Source organism: Orcinus orca, chromosome 3 (assembly GCF_937001465.1).
Source record: "Orcinus orca chromosome 3, mOrcOrc1.1, whole genome shotgun sequence".
In the NCBI taxonomy this organism is placed as follows: domain Eukaryota; kingdom Metazoa; phylum Chordata; class Mammalia; order Artiodactyla; family Delphinidae; genus Orcinus; species Orcinus orca.
Window position 1 is genome coordinate 129,910,843 of NC_064561.1, and position 19,133 is coordinate 129,929,975.

Genomic DNA, 19,133 nt, shown 5'->3' on the forward strand with positions numbered 1-19,133 from the left:
AAATCAGTGAGTTCTATTTCATGGTCTTCTAGTCTATAGAAACTATTAACCCCTCTACGTTTCCCTCCAACACTTCCTTTTCTTTAAAATCCTTTGTAAGAATACACACAGAGAAATGTCAAATTAAGCAATTTTAACCTAAAAATATTTGAGCATTAAAAAGCGTTCTTTTTTTAATAATTAGAATTTTAAAAGTGGACTTTTTCTTAACATTCCAACAGTATAAATCTAAAAAAATCTAGCTTAGTACCTGACTTTGTAATTCCCTGCCTGGCTAACAAGATTATATTTTCCTTGAAGAATACTCAGCCATAGTTGTGAACCATTTATTTGACAATGCTCCTTTCTGGGAGACAAACAAAACAAAAAACAGAGGCTGGAGCTGAAAGTAGGCTCAGGAGAAGCAATACTTTCAAGTATTTTATGTGTGAAATCAAACTTCATTCCTCTTATAAACAGAATCTAGAATTATGATCAGCAGTGGGTAAAGAAATGAAGATTTTTTGGAAAAAAAATTTTAGTCATAGTTACCCAATTTATTTCCTCCTCTTTAAAAAGACTATTACTGGTACTACAATTTTGGCCCCTTTCCTCTATTTTTAAGAGTACATAAAAATATTAGTAGTAGTAAAACTCTTGATAGCAATTCTGATCTAGCGATTCCAATCTCCATGTTACTTATACATTTTACAGTTTTCTTACGTAAATATGGATTTCCATTTACTTTAAAAAAAAAGAGGAAGAGGAAGAGAAACAGCAAAGTTAAATAATTCACTTAGAGTAAGAGAAAAATCAGATCCACCACTAGGAAAACAGCTAACTTTCAGTATACTGTCTGATACCCATCCTACCCACCCGCTAGCCTTGTTGAGAACTGGCACATTGAACCACCTAATTTCTAAGAAGCAGGGCTTGTTGTTAAGCTATAACACCAACTACAGCTCATGTATTTTCTTTTCTTCTATTGCTCTTTCATTCAAGAGTTTTCAGCCTTTTCTTTGTGACCAGGATTGTAAATAAACATTTTTTCAAAATTAAGGTTGTGTTTTCAGTGTACAGTTGTTTCACAATTTATTTTTGAACTTTTTAGATCACTAATTACAACAAATACTGGGCACCATTACTCTCATAGCAGTAATAAGTCATTGGGAACACATATAAAAATTTATAACTCCTTTTGGGCAGTTATCACATGGCCATTTTAGCGTCATACCTTTGTGGAAGATGCCTTTGGTCTAAGAAAAGTTTTTGACATTATAAACTTTAATAGTTCCCATCCGTAGTATACAACCTGTAGTACATTAAAGTATAATTCACCTACGGGAAAAAAAAAAAAATCTCAAATTAAGATAAACTGTAAAACAGAAATAATTAATATATATTGATAAAAATCAACGACATAATAAAGTTAAGGCTCAAGAACTAGTGAAAGAGAACACAGCAAACATACATGCAGCAAGAAATCAAAATACTAAAATAAATTTTACTTTTAATGACTATAACTGTCAAATTATCTGTGGTGATGTAACGTTTTTCCTACAAACTCAATAATGTATTAGAGAAAACAGAAAAACTACACATTTGTGAACCTATCTTTTGTCATTAAGAAAAATTAAACAATTTTATTTGTGTAGTTTTCATACTGAAAATTAAAATTCCCCACATTTCAAATTATAAAATTTCAAAAAATTTTCCAAAATTTCAAAAATAATAACAAAAAAAGCACCATACAATGAATTCAGACTTATCACTTACTTTGGACAAAGACTTTATATCTTACAGTAAACTTTTTCTATAACTGTTGTTATCTGAATACGTTATTATGAAATTTTTTGGCAACACTGCCTTCTGACTTTCATAGTTCTTCAATGTTTATACAAACTAGTGAACTCACCAATTTTAAGTTAGCCAGAAGGAAAGTTTTTTAAGGTCTACAAACCTGTAAGCTGAGCTTTATAGTTTGGAGTCACACATAATTTATGTGTAAATACTTCCACACCCTAGAAAACAAATCATACACACACACACACACAAATTGTTCACGACTAGAGAAGTTTTTGCTTTGCGGTTTCAAAGAGATACATAGGTGGAAAACACAGAGTTGGCAGCTCGAAATAAAAGACGCAGACTGTTGTTATAGTCAGGACTCTAGTCGCTCTTTGAAAGCAAGACTGACAGTTACCTCCTTGAAAAAGCAGGCAATTGTCCTTGATGGTACTAGGTTTCTGAAATGAGACGTCAGAGATAGAAGAGAACCTGAAGAGTATGTCTAGCAAACCCACCACCATCCTACACACTGCACTGGGGATACTAAGCTCACATATTCGTCCAACGTAATACTGCTAGTCAAGGTAAAGCCGAGATGAGCTCGCGTGCCCCGGCTCCAGGCCAGAGCTCTGCACCCCGACCCGTCTCATCCCCAGATGGGATGGGCAGGTCGGGAGGAGGAGCCATCAGAGTCTGGGAAGGCGAGAAGGCAGAGATGGACTCGCGTCTCTACGACATATATACACCGCAGCCCCAGCCGCGGCAGCCTTACCTTCCGGTAGCTGCATCCCCTCGTGGGCCGAGAGGAGCGGTGGAGCCCAGGCTCAGCTCCAGGTGCAAGGGAAGCCACCAAGCCCTAAGCGGGCTCAGCGCGGAACCCTCTTGGAGGTCCCGCCTCCCGGGGACCTTCCAGGTCGGTCGGCGCTTCCGCGACACAGCCCGAAAGGCGGGGCCTCCTAAGGAGCTACTGCCTTAGGCATCCAGCGCATTGCCTGACCGGAAGCGCCGACCCGACGTGTGCTCGTACTTCGTACACTGCGATGGAAGCGTGTCATAGAAAGCCAGGTAACCAATGGTGGGTGACGGGGCGGCGGAGGTGGGTCGCGAGCGACACTCCAGGCCTCGAGTACCCCGGCGCCACTGGCGCTTGCCGTTACCCTCCCCTTCCGGCCCCTCCCTGTAGCGTGTAGGGCGCTTGTGCGGAGGCGTCGGGAGCCAGTGCGGCGAGGACCATGTTGCTGCCGAACATCCTGCTCACCGGTCAGGGGGCGCACTAGGGGTTGTGGTGGGCGGCGGGGCTGGCGCGGGGCGCGGAGTGCCCTGGGGCCTGGAAAGCCCGAAGTGGGGTCGCTTAGCGTTCTATTGCGAGGCTCGGCGAGGGTCGCGTGGAGTTGTAGTTGTCAGGGCCTGTACCCCCCGCCCTCGCGACGGTTTTGCACGAGGCTGGGGGAAGGGGACGACGGACGTTAATTCTTTTGCTCAGAGGTTGGCTACTCGGTGAGGCGGAGAGAGGTAGATAATATACAGTTCCCTTTTTTGGCAAGCTGCCTAATCTTTCGTAATAAGGTTTTTGTCTGTAAAATGGCTGTTGCTTCTTTACTTGGCGGGGTGTCTGCGTGGTTAGCGAGATAAGGTAAGGCAGTATTTGGCCCTTAGTAGATCCGTTAATGGTGGATGTTTTAGTCCTTAGGCCTCTAGGGCCGTCTCTTATTTTCCCTTTGTATCTGAGAGATTTCGATGAAGGGGTTCGGATGTTTGCGGTGTGGGGTGATAAATTTGCTGTATACGCTTGCGGAGTTAGCATCAGGGGCTTTTTCTTTGTGTTTTAAGAAGTAAAGGTATCTACTAAGCATCTCTGGTCGTTTCTCGTAGAGATGCTGTAAAATTCCCGGGCTGATCGTGGGTTTTTTTCTGGGTCTTTGGATCCATACTCAGGGCGCTTGTTACCTGTGAGGGGTAGTAAAATGCCGCATAACGACTTTAAGAAATATTTCTGGTCGTTTAACTCTGAAAATGTTTACTAAATTGTAGTATTTAATAGCAACATAGGGCATTCCTGGAAAAATCTAATGGGTGTAGATGCTGTTGCAGCACAATAAAATTTGAGGTGCTGTTTGTGGATCAAAGCCAAGTTTTATCCTTTAACAAAACGTAAGCATATTGGCAGCGCACAAGTCCTGTCTGTGTCTGAGAGTAGCAGATTAACCTCAACAGGTTACTATTTAGCCTTTAAGCGTCCTTAAGGGGAAGATTTTACAGTATCTGATTTGTTTGGGTCAGACAGTGTCTTGGTTTTTTACTATTAAGCCATATCGTCAAAAGTCTAAATGTGAGCGTTTTATTGAAAACATGGTGAGTTGAGGATTCAGACTTGGTGTATTATAGTGGACTGGAGGTAAAAATGTTATTGCCCTTATAGGTAGACTTGACTTATTCCTTCCTTTTTTTTTTTTTTTGCGTACGCGGGCCTCACTGTTGTGGCCTCTCCCGTTACGGAGCACAGGCTCCGGACGCGCAGGCTCAGCGGCCATGGCTCACGGGCCCAGCCGACTCTCAACCACTGCGCCACCAGGGAAGCCCAATTCCTTTTATCTTTAATTATAATGATCAGGTGTTGTAATTTCAGTGGCGTTAGTTCAAGTTGAAAATTAAGTGTTTGATTATTTATCTTGAAACAATAAATATAAAAAAGGGAAGGTGAAGAACAATGTATAGTATGGCCATTTATGTAGAAGGAAATATATGGTGTGTGTATGTATGTATGCACGCAATGTGTGTATATGTACACGTGTAGTATGCTGCCATATATTAGTATATATATGGATGTATACACAAACATATGTATATGACTTCTTTGGAGAGATACATAAGAAAGTGGTTTACACTGGTTGTCTCTAGGGAAGAGTATAGTGGATATTCTTTCATACTGCTTAACTTTTTTCCATGAACAATTTAATTTTTTTAAACTAAAGCAAATAAATGATGACAGTTTATTTGAGGTAGCTAGTTTTATTCTGGGAATTTCCATGGTGGTGGCAGACAGTCTGTAATTGTCATCAGATTCTCCCAAGCCCCACTCCTGGTGAAATCAGATACACTGGATGAAATTCTGATATTCAGCAGGCTTTGGGTAGTTTTGATTAGATTATGGTGTGTGTAATTTTATATAGGATTGCTAATTAGGAAACTTTTCAGTTGTTAAGAAGGCAGATTAGAGGCTAAAGTCTAATAAGTATTCATGAACAGTATTTTTCTGTGGCTTGTCTTGCAGGTACACCAGGGGTTGGAAAAACCACGCTAGGTAAAGAACTTGCATCAAGATCAGGACTGAAATACGTTAATGTGGGTGATTTAGCACGAGAAGGTAAGGGGCACTTTGGTGTTAGATTTGTTTAAAAAAGTGAAAGGAATAATGGAGTATTAGTACTGTACTTGTGAGAAGGTACAAAAAGCAGAGAAAAATTGCCATGAAGGAATTAATGCTCTGTTGGGGACCCATAGAAATAGAACATATTGTCTCATGCTTTGTCCTAGTTATTTTGACCACTACATCCCCTCTGCAGTTGGCTAGCAGTTCTTGTGGACAGTAATAAGTGGGATAGCTGCCAGGAAGATTAGACTTAGGACAGTTTGAATATGAGGAAGAGGGAGAGTATTTTTGAGTTGGGCAAACACGTAAAGGTCAGGGTGGTGCTAAGCATATATATCTATGGAGACAGTGAGTATATGAGTTCACTGGAAGGACATGATTTTGAACTCAGGCAGTAGGACATGGCTGTCCTATGGTCTTTTCCTAGATTAGTTTGTAGGTGCATGCCTGTAAGCAACTGCACGGTTTTTTTTTTGTTTTTTTTTTGCGGTACGCGGGCCTCTCACTGGTGTGGCCTCTCCCGTTGCGGAGCACAGTGTGTGCAGGCTCAGCAGCCATGGCTCACGGGCCCAGCTGCTCCGCAGCATGTGGGATCTTCCCGGACCGGGACACAAACTTGTGTCCCCTGCATCAGCAGGCGGACTCTCAACCACTGCGCCACCAGGGAAGCCCCAACTGCACATATTTTAAAATGTTGTATGTTTTTGGTTATTTTACCCTGTTTTTCCCCAATCTTTTATCACTCCCTTATTTGTGTCTTCATCTTTTTATATTCTCTAATGGGTAGAAAATAAATTTAAGTGAAGGGAACTTTAAATGTGCCTCATTAAAATTAAAAAGATTTAGCGTATTTTTTAATTTATATTTTTTAAAATTTAACATGTATTTTGAAATTTTAAAGTTCCTGACAGTTGCTACTAAAGTAACTATTTCAGGTTTGATCTAATGTACATATTTTTTTCAAATGATCTAAAGTCTGATCACCGGATATCATGGAGTCTGGCAAGATGGCTTCTCCCAAGAGCATGCCGAAAGATGCACAGATGATGGCACAAATCCTGAAGGATATGGGGATTACAGAATATGAACCAAGAGTTATAAATCAGATGTTGGAGTTTGCCTTCCGATATGTGACCACAATTCTAGATGATGCAAAAATTTATTCAAGTCATGCTAAGAAGGCTACTGTTGATGCAGATGATGTGCGATTGGCCATCCAGTGTCGTGCTGACCAGTCTTTTACCTCTCCTCCCCCAAGAGATTTTTTATTAGATATTGCAAGGCAAAGGAATCAAACCCCTTTGCCATTAATCAAGCCATATTCAGGTCCTAGATTGCCACCTGATAGATATTGCTTGACTGCTCCAAATTATAGACTTAAATCCTTACAAAAAAAGGCATCTACTTCTGCGGGAAGAATAACAGTTCCACGGTTAAGTGTTGGTTCAGTTACTAGCAGACCGAGTACTCCCACGCTTGGCACACCAACCCCACAAACCATGTCTGTTTCAACTAAAGTAGGGACTCCAGTGTCCCTCACAGGGCAAAGGTTCACAGTACAGATGCCCACTTCACAATCCCCAGCTGTAAAAGCATCAATTCCTGCAACATCAGCAGTTCAGAATGTTCTAATTAATCCATCACTAATTGGGTCCAAAAATATTCTTATTACCACTAACATGGTGTCATCACAGAATACTGCCAGTGAAGCATCAAATGCATTGAAAAGAAAACGTGAAGATGATGATGATGATGATGACGATGATGATGATGACTATGATAATTTGTAATTTAGCCTTGATGCATGTAACATGTATACTTGGTTTTGAATCCATTGTACTGAGATTAAACATGCATGCTAGATGTTTCCATGTTGTGTTTTAGAAAAATAGTATTGAATGAGTAAATATGGTTACCATACTTTTCAATTGCGATATTGTGTTGGATTTTCTTTAATAGGATTAGTAATGGTTTTTCATCAGCCTTTAAGTGTAAAAAATAAAGTTGTAATTCATCCATTTGATTGTTGGTACTTTGGCGATAATGTTTTTACATTTTTAGATGCAATTTTCTGCCTCATTATCACCAACAGAAATAACAGTTGCAAAAGCTTGAAGTTGTTGCAGTCTGTTCCTTACCAATAGTCACTTCTAGTGTCTTCACGTGTTTAGGTTATAGTATGATCTCTGGTGTGTAAGTCACTCTTACGGGCCATTCTTTCAGATTGCTGAAGTATACCATGTCTGTTTTTTAGAGAGACCACTTGGTCAGGATTTTTATTTATAGCGAATCCTCATCCATTTAGACTTATCTTTCTCAATTGCCAGACTTCTTCCTAGGTCCCATTTTTCTATCCCTTTGGATATATTTAAGGACCCTTGGTGTGGCTCCCAGTATCTTACCACTTAAAAATTTTTGAAGTTTTAGGGCTTCCCTGGTGGCACAGTGGTTGAGAGTCTGCCTGCTAATGCAGGGGACACAGGTTCGAGCCCTGGTCTGGGAAGATCCCACATGCCGCAGAACAACTGGGCCTGTGAGCCACAACTACTGAGCCTGCGCGTCTGGAGCCTGTGTTCCGCAACAAGAGAGGCCGCCCCCACTTGCCACAACTAGAGAAAGCCCTCGCACAGAAACGAAGACCCAACACAGCAAAAATAAATTAATTAATTAACTCCTACCCCAACATCTTTAAAAAAAAATTTTTTTTGAAGTTTTTTCCCATTATTCCTTTTTGCAGGTCAATTTTTGTGCATCTTTGCTTGTCATATTCTTGATACTATAAGCTAGTATCATGCTTATATTTTTAATCCAGGTTTGGCATTCAAATTATAGTTAATAAAACGTAGGTCTTTATTTGCTACTGTGCATAGCTTGACATTCTCCATTTTATACCTATATGAAATCTGGTTTTGTTCCTTTGCCTGTTGAACTTTACTGTTTTTGACAAGTGATTTCAGAGTCACATACGTCAGTCAATTTCAGTCATGTCTTCCAGTTCTCATCTCACCCACTCAATATTTCTAAACTTAATGAAATTACTATATAATCTGTCGTGAATAGCACTGAGAGCAACAGTAACACCAGACCAGGGATATTCCACTGTGAGACACTCCTTTTCCTCTTCACTGAGTCTCCTTGTACTCAAAAGATGTGTGTACACTTGATGGTGCATGGTCCTGACCATCCTCTTTGTATTTTATTGAGATTATTTCATGAGAATCTGCCTTAAAGGAAAAGTGGAGCTTTTTTTCCCTCCCATTATGCCAGATAAAGGATTTCTGATCTGATTTGACATGTGTTAGATGAGGTGCTTTATAGTGATTTCAAAATGTACCAGATTTTTTCCCTCCGATGCCATCTGAGTGTATCTGAAAATCTTACTAGGAAATAGTCTGAGACATTCAGCCTCCTCTTTTTTTCCAAATGGTAATATGTTGTAAGGGAAACCATGCAATCTTCTGTAAAGCAGTGTGGTTCTCAACAGGGGGTGATTTTTGCCCTCCAGGGGACATTTGGCACCTTCTGAGATATTTTGGTAGTCATAACTGGAGTGGGGGGTTGCTACTGACCTCTAATGGGTAGAGTCTAGGGATTCTGCTGAACATCCTACAACTCACAGGACAGCCCTCCACCCCCATAACAGAATTATCAAGCTCAAAAGGTCAGTAGTATTTCAGGTTTAGAAACCCTGCTATAAGTAAGGAGACAAAAAACAAAACTGGTTTTAAACAAATGTGTCTAAATGGAGTTTATTGCCATCCTAGTAGTCATGTTGAATGGCTGTATTATTTGTAAGAGACCTTCTTTATGACATTTAGAACTAAAGCAGGAAAAATTAGGTGCGGAATTAAGCTTAATAAAACTATGGAGAGTCCTGAATGTGGAGTGACTAAGAATGCTTCTCTTACCCCTGTTCTTCCAGTCTCGCATTTCTCACTTGATGTCCTTGCCCATATGCAATCATTTAATTAAACTTCTACCAGCATCCTTAATTTTCCTGCCACCAGTTTTATCAGTCTTCAGCCTCTATGCCTAACCCCAGGATGCTCATATGTCTAGACATTGGATGCATTTCAAATATCTGGCCCTCAACACTTAAAATCTTGATGTGTTTCTAAGGCAGGGGTTGGCAAGCTGCAGCTGTTTTTGTAGGAGCCACTAGCTAGATTAGGCTGCAAATCCTGAAGTATTTATTGTCTGGCCCTTTACAGAAGAAGTTTGCCATTCCCGCTCTAACCTATGTGTATCGCATTTTTTTCCCTCACCTGAATCAACTACCACTGGAAGCCTTTGAAACTAACTTCTCCGTTGTCCTCTCTCCAACACTGCTCTCCCAATCTTTTTATCTGATTCTCTCCTTCCCACCATATATACCTCTTTCCCCTGTGAACTCATTGCAGCCATCTTGTAATCCTGCCCCTCCCTCTGGTAATTTCATTGACTCAGGACTAGTTAGTCCTTTTTACTTATAACTCTTAAATTTATTATTAAACCTTAGCCCAACATCTAGACATCTACAAGATTTAACCATCTGGATAGTTCCCACATATTTCCAAATTAATGTTTAAAAAGCACATGTTCTGAAGTCATCCGTGACTGCTTGCCCATTCCTGATTCCTGTCACCCACACATTAAAAACGCATTTACACACTACACAGATGCACTTGTCTCCTAATCTTGATAGTTTAAAAAATCCCTTTGATACCCCTATCCCATTCCTAAGACCATTAACGCTGTGTCCCTTTGGTACCGCTATACCATTCTCAAGACCATTCGTGCTGAATCTCTTCTTCTGTATCTCTTCCCTCCCTCTTCTGTACACCATCATTATGTCCTTTAAAAAGGGGGCGGGCGGGGAGAGGGGATGAAATTACTTGAACTTTTTAATGATAAAGGCCACTCACCTTAATGAAGTAATGAACTGGCCACAGTTTACCTTCAGCCCTTCCCTGCAGCCACTATGCCCTATGTCCCCTTAAGTCTACCCACAGTGCACTATTGTTCTTCACACGCATGGGGAGTCTTCCATCTCCATGTCCTTATACATGCTATTCCCTTTACCTGTACATGCCCTTCCTCATCTGTCTTATAAACAGTTCCTTAAAAGGCCCTACTCCAATGCCGCATCTTTTGGTGCTAACTTCTCTTGGCAGAATTCATTGCTCTCTTTGCATAAAAGGCCAGGTATCAAAGCTCCCAATCCTTCTAAACCAATTAACTTCTTATACTAATTGCATTAGTATAGATGCAAAATAGATGACTAGCATCCCTATATGGTTAGCTTTAAAGAACGGCTTTCACGTTGAGTGTATAAATGATAGGATGGCAGTTAAAGGAAAGGTCATGTTTTTATAGCTTGACTAATGACAGCTTGGAAGGTCTTTTTAAGGTAAGAAGGTCATTTTAAGCCTTTTAACCGGCTCCACAATCAATTTTTTTCTGCAAGTAATTTAAGTAAATCATAAAACTTTGTTTAGGAAACTGATTTAAGTTTCGATAATTTGATGAAATCAAGCTTTTTTTTCCTCTTTGCCGTATGAAGATCCACTGTATAGACAATTATAAATGTGACTACCAGTTGAAGTTTCTAAAGTAGCACAAATTTTTCCTCTTTTTGGAAATTTGAAACAAAGTTTAGAATTCATCTCTCTCCATTCCTTGGAGTACAGGTTATAATTACCACCTAAAATTCTGCAGTAGCTTTTATATGGTATCCATGCTTCTTCTGGACTTGCTTCCTTCCAACTCCACACAGAAATCAAAATGATTTTTAAAAATTTGAAATTAATCATGTCATTTCATGCTTAAAATGCTTTAATGATTTTCCTTTGCTTTGGGATAAAGTCTAAACAACTCAGTGCAGCCTTCAAGGTCTTTTTTTTTTTTTTTAATTAATTTTTTTTTTGGCTGTGTTGGGTCTTCATTGCTGCGTGCCAGCTTTCTTTACCCGCGGTGAGCGGGGGCTACTCTTCATTGTGGTGCGTGGGCTTCTCACTGCTGAGCCTTGTCTTTGTTGTGGAGCACGGGCTGTAGGCTCGCGGGCTTCAGTAGTTCTGGCACTCCGGCTCAGTAGTTGTGGCTCGCGGGCTGAAGAGCGCAGGCTCAGTAATTGTGGCGTACGGGCTTAGTTGCTCCACGGCATGTGGATCTTCCCAGACCAGGGCTCAAACCCGTGTTCCCTGCATTGGCAGGCGGACTCTTATCCACTGCGCCACCAGGGAAGTCCCTCAAGGCCCTTTTTAATCTGGCCTTAATCCCCCTGACCCCTTATCACTTATTTTCTAACTATTCTGAAAGACTTTTCCTCCCTTGAAAGGCTTGCCCTCCTTAGTCTCTCTGCCTTTGAATATCTTGTTTTCTCTGTTAAGAATCGTCTTACCTACCTTTTTTTTCCTGAGCTAACTGCTTCAAGTTTCCACTTAGAAGTTACCTGCTTCAGGAAGCCTCCTCTAATATCCCAAGTTTATGTTCCTAACCTAAAAGGTCCCCATGTTATTGCTCCCAGAGCACCATGATCCACAGCATTAAATATTACAATTTCCAGGTTACTTGTCTGTCATCTCCCATTTTATTGTCAACTTTTCGAGGGAAGGACTGAGTTGGTCTTCTTGTTCAATTTGTTCACTATTATATCTTCCTTACCTCTGTAATTACTGGTACATGGTGTTTGATAAATGTTTTTTGAAATGAATGTTGGAAAGCTTGGATTACACTATTTTATTAATATGTATTCACATGACTTAAGAAATCCTGCATTTCAGCATTGCAGTATATAAAGACTTTAATTCTAAAAGTTAATACTGCTATAGTTGTCTGTGTTTTAGACAGCATATATTTTTAAAGATTTAACTAGTCTGGATTTAAAATATGAAGGAACATTTATCTACTCCAGATTCCCACATAGTACAAAATCAGCTGTAGGTATTCTTAGATTTTGTGGCATTGTAAAAAAAAAAAAAAAATATATATATATATATATATATATATATACACACACATATATAGTATTGTAAAAATAACAGAAATTTAACAACCTGATATTTTACTTAAGTTTAATTACATAATATTTTAGCAAGTTAGTAAACAAGATTTAACTAATTCGCTATTGTGGAACATTTTACAGCATCTTTTTAAATTTTTTTCTGGTTTGAAATTCAATGGTCAAAAGAAATCTCTGAACGGGTATAACGTTTTACTTTTAAAAATTATTCGTTTCCAGAGTCAGTTTACTAAATGCATGTATAACTACTATAACAGGTATAAAAAGCCTCATTTAAATTTTCATCTCTTTAGTAGCTGGGAAAGTACAGTATTTTTTCATGTATTGTTTACTAATTATCTTTTCCATCCTGTGTGAATTTTTTTCTTATTCTTTGTTAAGCTACTTATTGTTATTTTGAATTTAAGGTATTTATATAATCTACATTTCAGTCCTTTGTCCTAGTATTTCTCCCTGCCATTTTTCATTTTTTTTAATTATATTATTTTTCATCGAACAGAGATTTAACATTTTATATGTTTCAATCAATTATTTTATTTTTTTCACAAACTCAAATGTATCATACCTTTATAGGTTTAATTTTCCATTAGTTATCTTTGGAATTAAGAAATTAGCTCTTGGGGCTTCCTTGGTGGCGCAGTGGTTGGGGGTCCGCCTGCCGATGCAGGGGACGCAGGTTCGTGCCCCGGCCCGGAAGGATCCCACATGCCGTGGAGCAGCTGGGCCCGTGAGCCATGGCCGCTGGGCCTGCGCGTCCGGAGCCTGTGCTCCTCAATGGGAGAGGCCACAACAGTGAGAGGCCTGCGTACCGCAAAAAAAAAAGAAATAAAAAAAAAGAAATTAGCTCTTTAATTCAGCTAGGGTTTGTGATGTAAAGTAAGGGTTTAGATTAGTTTCTATATTGTTAACCAGTTTTCCCCATACCAAGACAGTTTAACTTTTTAGCTGGTAAGAGTTTCTGGTAGCTGAACTGTAACCCAAGAAGTCAGAGGCCACACTAGGATGCTAGAGAAATGGTTCATGTGCCCAGAATCAGCCCACAGACCCTCCAGGAAGACAGTTAAAACTGCCTTTGTGCCTTCCACAAACCCTCAGGACCACCCCTTCGTCACTTCAGAACTCACGCTCCTTTGAAGCTCATTTCAACCTGTGCCAAACTATTAAGGGGAAAGAGGTGGGAAGACTATAGCATGCTCTTCGAGATGGCTAGAAGAATGATCTAAGCCTGCCGTAGAGTATATACCTCCTAGGGATTCAGGGTGAGGGTGGGATTGGTATGTCTCACCTCCTTAAGACACACTTCCTTTGAAAGGAAGCTTTAATTTGTTGAAAAATTCTTATGTTAGATTTAAATCTGCCTTCTTTATGCCTGCCCCCATCATTCTTGTTTTACCTTCTGAAATAAGATATTCAACCCTTGGCTTTTGGGGATGCTGGAATTCTAGAAGTGAAGGAGCATCTGGGCACTGACTCTCCTTCCCCAAACCCCATGAAGATGTGACCTTAGTGACAAAGGGTTCATTTCTGGAATCAAGAACCTGCTGTTCCTTTTAATAAGTTTCATATCCTTGGCCTAATAAATTTGGAACTTAATCTCCTGTTAATGTGTGTACGAGTGTTTGTATCCATGTGTCCCCTCTTCGCACCAATCTGTAGCTCACTGAAACTAGTTCTCCTCTACTAATAGCCCCACAAATTCTGAAGTTGGCTATTATTCATTCTTTTTCAGGTATTTTGTTATCCAAGTTTCCTTCTAGACAAAATTCTAATTTATCAATACTGCTCTTCATATTTGCTGTCCATATGACATCTATTGTATTAGTGCCCTCCCTTGTCTCTAAGAGTAATTGAAAATTACTGAAAGTTACTTAGAAAATACTACTTTAATATGCCAATGTGAATCTCTTTTAGGGCAGTTATATGATGGCTATGATGAAGAGTATGATTGTCCCATTTTAGATGAAGACAGAGTAAGTACAATCTTTTTTATACAGTATACATTTAAAATTTATAGGAAAGTTGACCTCAGTTTTTTTAAAGAGTATTCATCTTTTTTTTTTTCCTCCCCTTTCTTACAGGTAGTTGATGAGTTAGAAAACCAAATGAGTGAAGGTGGAGTTATTGTTGATTACCATGGTTGTGATTTCTTCCCTGAACGCTGGTTTCATATAGTATTTGTGCTGAAAACAGATAACAGTGTTTTGTACAACAGACTTGAAACTAGGTAAGGAAGGAAGAACACTGAATCCTTAAAGTATTATGTAAACTTTTACTCAGATTCCTGAAGTTGGCCAACATGAACATCATAAAAGGTTCTATTTGAAAACGTGACTACTTTATTTTGGTCTTATTATAAACCAAGTCTGTACGGTACCAACATTCTGAAACTAACGGAAAAAGGTGCATTCGTAAAACGCAAGCAGTAGTTTCTGAGTAAATGAATACCTCAACTGACAGTCTGATTCAGTAAAATGTACTATATATCAACCCTACTTAGTCATGCTTTTTCCTTAATGTAAAACTTTTATAGGAAAACAGCCAAACCAATAACATACTCTTTGCTATGGAATGAACATTACCTACTCAAATCATCCTCACAACAGAAATGGGAAAGCTTATGAAAAGCTGAAGATAAATGAACATTTTACAACCTTTAACAAGATAAATTAACATTTCACAATATATTTGAGTTCATCCCTTCAGGAGAGCATCAGACTTAATCCAGAATAACCAGAAAAGCAAAATTTTATGGAAGACATTTTCCCACTGTCTTTTGATTCAAACTGTGGAAAAGAGGAGATTTTACAGGAATTTAGAAAGCAGTCTCCAGAAGGAAAACTCCAGAAGTTTGCCTAACTTCAGGTTCAGAATTTGTGGTTCTCACTGACTATAGTCAGCTCTGACTAAGCACCATTGGATGGGATACGCGCAAATTCTTGCACAAAAAAGTATAGTGGCAAATACATAGGGAAAGTTAGGTTGGGGCTATACCTAAAACTTTCATCATTAAAAATATTTGAACAGAGCAGTAATAGAGACAATACGGTACATATGTGTTTTCTAAAAGACCATTTAACATTTTTATTAAAAATTACTATTTTATGTAAATAACTAAAGACTAAAGTATGAAAAAACTATGAGAAAGTAGTCTTGTTTTAACCGTTGAAAAAACTTACAAAGTTAATCACCTTAAAAAAAGCTTCATTGAGATAAATTCACATACCATGTGAATTGTACACCCATTTGAAGTGTACAATTAAGTGGTTTTGAGTATATTCACAGAGTTCTATATCCATTACTATAACTAATTTTTAAAAATGTTCATCACCCCTCCCCCACCAAAAAACCCATACCCATTGGCAGTCACTCCCCATTTCCCCTCAGTCCCTAGTCCTAAGCAACCAGTAATTTACCTTCTATCTCTGTGGATTTGCCTGTTTTGGACTTCTTATATAAATGAAATCATACAAAATGTGATCTTTTGTGTCTGGCTTCTTTTACTTAGCATAACGTTTTCAAGGTTCATCTGTGTTATGGCATGTACCAGTACTTCATTTCTTTTTATTGCCAAATATTCCATTATATGGATATACCATATTTTATTTATCCAGTTATCAGATTATAGACATTTGGATTGTTTGCAATTTTTGGCAATTACGAATAATGCTGCCATGAACATTCATACACGTGTTTTTGTGTGAACATTACATGTTCATTCATTTATCTTGGGTATTGAATTTCTTTAGGACTAGGATTGCTAGGTCATATGTTAACTATGTAACCTTTTGGGGAACTGTCAGACCATTTTCCAGAGTGGCTGCACCACTTTACATTCCCAAGAGTAGTGTATGAAGCCGCCAGTATTTTCACATCCTTGTTATCTTTTTGATTGTAGCCATCCTAGTGGATGTGAAGTAGTATTGCATCGTGGTTTTCATTTGCATTTCCTTGATGGCTAATGATGTTGAGCATCTTTTTATGTGCTTATTGGCCATTTGTATATCTTTTTTGGAGAAATATCTATTCGGATCTTTTGCCCAATTTTTAATTTGGTTATTTGTCCTTTATTTATTAAGTTACAAGAGTTCTTTATGTATTTTAGATGTAAGTCCCTTATCAGATATAAGATTTGCAGAAATTTTCTCCCATTCTGTGGGTTTTTTCATAAAGTTAATCATCTTTTAAGTACTTCAATTTAATTTTGATTGTTACAAAGTTTAACTAATTTGAGTTTGAATTTTCCTTATCTTTTTTCACTAGCTAATGAGTTGGCTAATTTACATCCGCATAAAGATTATATAATTTTTTCAATGTCTTTGGAATTGGTAAAGTACAGATACATCTGTGTGATCAAGTACCCAATCAGTATATGCTATTCCTTATCATATGCATTTTATTTTATTATATGCCATCTATTTGTTTTATGTGTCTATATCTTAACTCCTTAACTCTTTTGAAATTTAGGACCATAGCTATAGACTATTTATCTCATAGCTTGGCATCTGGCTTGAGGTAGGTAGATGTTTGCTAATTGAGTGGCTGACAGACTGTAGGGAAAAAAGTCTCAGACAAAGCTAAACTTTGGTCCTTAGTTTAACCCTCTCTCTTGTCAAAGAAGTCTCTCATAGTCACAGAAGCCAATCTGTTTTCTCTAGGTAAAGAGCCTACAAGAAGTATTTTTGCGTGATTTTTCATGTGTTCAAAAGTGTCCAGTTTCTAGTCTGTTCCTAAAACTCCAGTTAATGCCATTCAGTTTGTTTATCTTCTCTTTGCCTTCTAGGGGTTATAATCAGAAGAAACTAAAAGACAATATTCAGTGTGAAATTTTTCAAGTTCTTTATGAAGAAGCCTTGGGATCCTACAAGGAAGAAATAGTGCATCAGTTGCCGAGCAATAAACCAGAAGATCTAGAGGATAATATCAATCAGATATTGAAATGGATAGAGCAGTGGGTCAAAGATCATAGCTCTTGACTTAACAAGAATGCCACTTTACAATCACTCTTGATACCTCTCTGCTGACATCATATAAATTGTTCAATTATCAGTATCAGTACAACTTTCTTATTGAAATTGTGCTGTTGGACTCATAGGTGGATAGTATAAAGGTTTATGTTTAGTTTTTTTTCTCCATGAGAAAGCTAAACAATCTCAAGTATAATGAATAGTATTATTAAGGATTGAGAGTTAAAACTGTAATTGTTTAATGCTTCAGTTGCTAAAGAATAAATCTGATCAAATGGTTGGATATCTTTTATTACAGAAGAAACTGAAGATGATCTCTTAAAATAAAACTTAGACTAAAGGTAAAGTATCAGTCTTCCATTTTTATTTCTTTCTTTAAATTAAAAAAATGGAAGTAGTAATACTTGCACTTTGTATAAAATTCAAAAGGTAAAATGGAAGTGGTAATACTTGCACTTTGTATAAAATTCAAAAGGTATGAAAGTGTATACAGATGGCGCCCAATTTACAGTGGTTCAACTTAGGATTTTTCGACTTTACTATGGTGCAAAAGTGATACGTGTTCACTAGAAACCGTACTTTGAATTTTGATCTTTTCCTGGGCTAGCAACGTGCAGCACAATACCTGTGACGCTGCGCAGCAGCAGGGAGCCGCAGCTCCCAGTCAGCCAGGTGGTCGTGAGAGTAAACAACTGATACACACAACCATTCTGTTTTTCACTTTCAGTACAGTAGTCAAATTACAAGAGATAGTTAATCCTTTATTATAAAATAGGCTTTATGTTAAGATGATTTTGCCCAGTTGTAAGTTAATGAAAGTATTCTGAGCATGTTTAAGGTAGGCTAGGCTGGGGACCTCCCTGGTGGTCCAGTTGTTAGGACTCCACGCTTCTACTGCAGGAGGTGCGGGTTCCATCCCTGGTCTCGGAACTAAGATCCCACATGCTGCGCGGCGCAGCCAAAAAAAAAAATTTTAAAGTAGGCTGGGCTAAGCTGTGATGTTTGGCAGGTCAGGTGTATTGAACGCATTTTTGACTTAGGATATTTTCAACTTATAATGCGTTTATCGGGAAGTAACCCCGTTGTAAGTCAAGGAAGATGTGTACCGGAAAGGTAGGTTTCCCTTCCAGGCCACCCTGTTCTTCAGTCATCACTAGATTCCCTCCCTTTAGGAAATATTGTTACTCATTTCCTGTGTATCTTTTCAGAGATTTTATGCCTGCAAAGCATGTGTGTGTGTGTACTTTTTTTTTAAGCATATGGTAGCATACCATGCAAACTTCTGTAATTTCTTTTTCATTTAATATATTTTGGATATTATACTATCTTAGAACATACAGACCTTCCAATTCTTCATTCACTTTATTAAGGTAGAACTCACATATCATAAAATTCAGCATTTTAAAGTGTACAATCCATTTTTAAAATCGTATTCACAAGACTGTGCAACTATCCCATGCTGTAACACTTTCATCACCCCACCCAAAAGACATCCCATACCTATTAGCAGTCACTTCCCATTCTTCCCTTCTAGCCCCTTGCTATCACTAATCTACTTTGTTGCTATAGATTTGCATATTCTGGACATTTTATATAAATGGAATCATACGATATGTCATCTTTTGTGTCTGGCTTCTTTCAATTAGCATAGTGTTTTCAAGATCATCCATGTTGAAGCTTTACGAATACCTCGTTCCTTTGTATGGCTGAATAATATTCCACTGTATGGCTATTCCACATTTTGTTTATCCATTCCATCAGTGGCAGAGTTGGGTTGCCTCCACTTTGGCTATTATGAATTATGAACATTTGTGTTCAAGTTTTTGTGTGGACGTATGTTTTCAACTCTTGGATATAGCTAAGAAGCAAACTGCTGGGTCATATTGCAACTGAGTTTAACATTTTGAGGAAATGCCAAACTTTTCCAGAGTGGTTCCACTACTTTATATTCTTACCATCCATGTATTAGGGATCTAATTTCTCCATATCCTTGACAACACTTGCTACTGTTCATCTAATAGCCATCCTGTAG

General features: G+C 38.4%; 3 protein-coding genes across 8 annotated transcripts in view; 2 read left to right on the forward strand and 1 right to left on the reverse strand.

The window, feature by feature from the left end:
• RAD17 (RAD17 checkpoint clamp loader component) overlaps window positions 1-2,678 on the reverse strand; it is a 31,701-nt gene extending 29,023 nt beyond the window's left edge. For 5 of the 6 annotated variants that reach the window (XM_033429947.2, XM_033429949.2, XM_004270779.3 and 2 more), the window contains exons 1-2: window positions 2,540-2,678; window positions 1,214-1,317 (exon numbers count right to left, since the gene is read on the reverse strand). In XM_033429947.2, the coding sequence (XP_033285838.1) occupies window positions 1,214-1,317; window positions 2,540-2,555 (120 nt within the window). In that variant the 5' untranslated portion in view covers window positions 2,556-2,678. Of the gene's footprint in view, window positions 1-1,213; window positions 1,318-2,182; window positions 2,226-2,539 lie in introns of all 6 variants that reach the window. The other variant, XM_033429948.2, reaches the window with a different exon arrangement.
• A 237-nt stretch (window positions 2,679-2,915) lies between these two features.
• Window positions 2,916-7,169, forward strand: TAF9 (TATA-box binding protein associated factor 9). Its single transcript, NM_001286165.1, has 3 exons — window positions 2,916-3,027; window positions 5,039-5,131; window positions 6,113-7,169. Exon 3 carries the CDS (start codon window positions 6,130-6,132, stop codon window positions 6,925-6,927), a length of 798 nt encoding a protein of 265 aa, NP_001273094.1. The 5' UTR covers window positions 2,916-3,027; window positions 5,039-5,131; window positions 6,113-6,129; the 3' UTR covers window positions 6,928-7,169.
• Window positions 2,916-17,448, forward strand: AK6 (adenylate kinase 6). The gene is made up of 5 exons (NM_001286166.1): window positions 2,916-3,027; window positions 5,039-5,131; window positions 14,049-14,107; window positions 14,216-14,361; window positions 16,918-17,448. The coding sequence occupies exons 1-5, from the start codon at window positions 3,000-3,002 to the stop codon at window positions 17,108-17,110; spliced, it is 519 nt and encodes a 172-aa protein (NP_001273095.1). The 5' UTR covers window positions 2,916-2,999; the 3' UTR covers window positions 17,111-17,448.
• The last annotated feature ends 1,685 nt before the right edge of the window (window positions 17,449-19,133 follow it).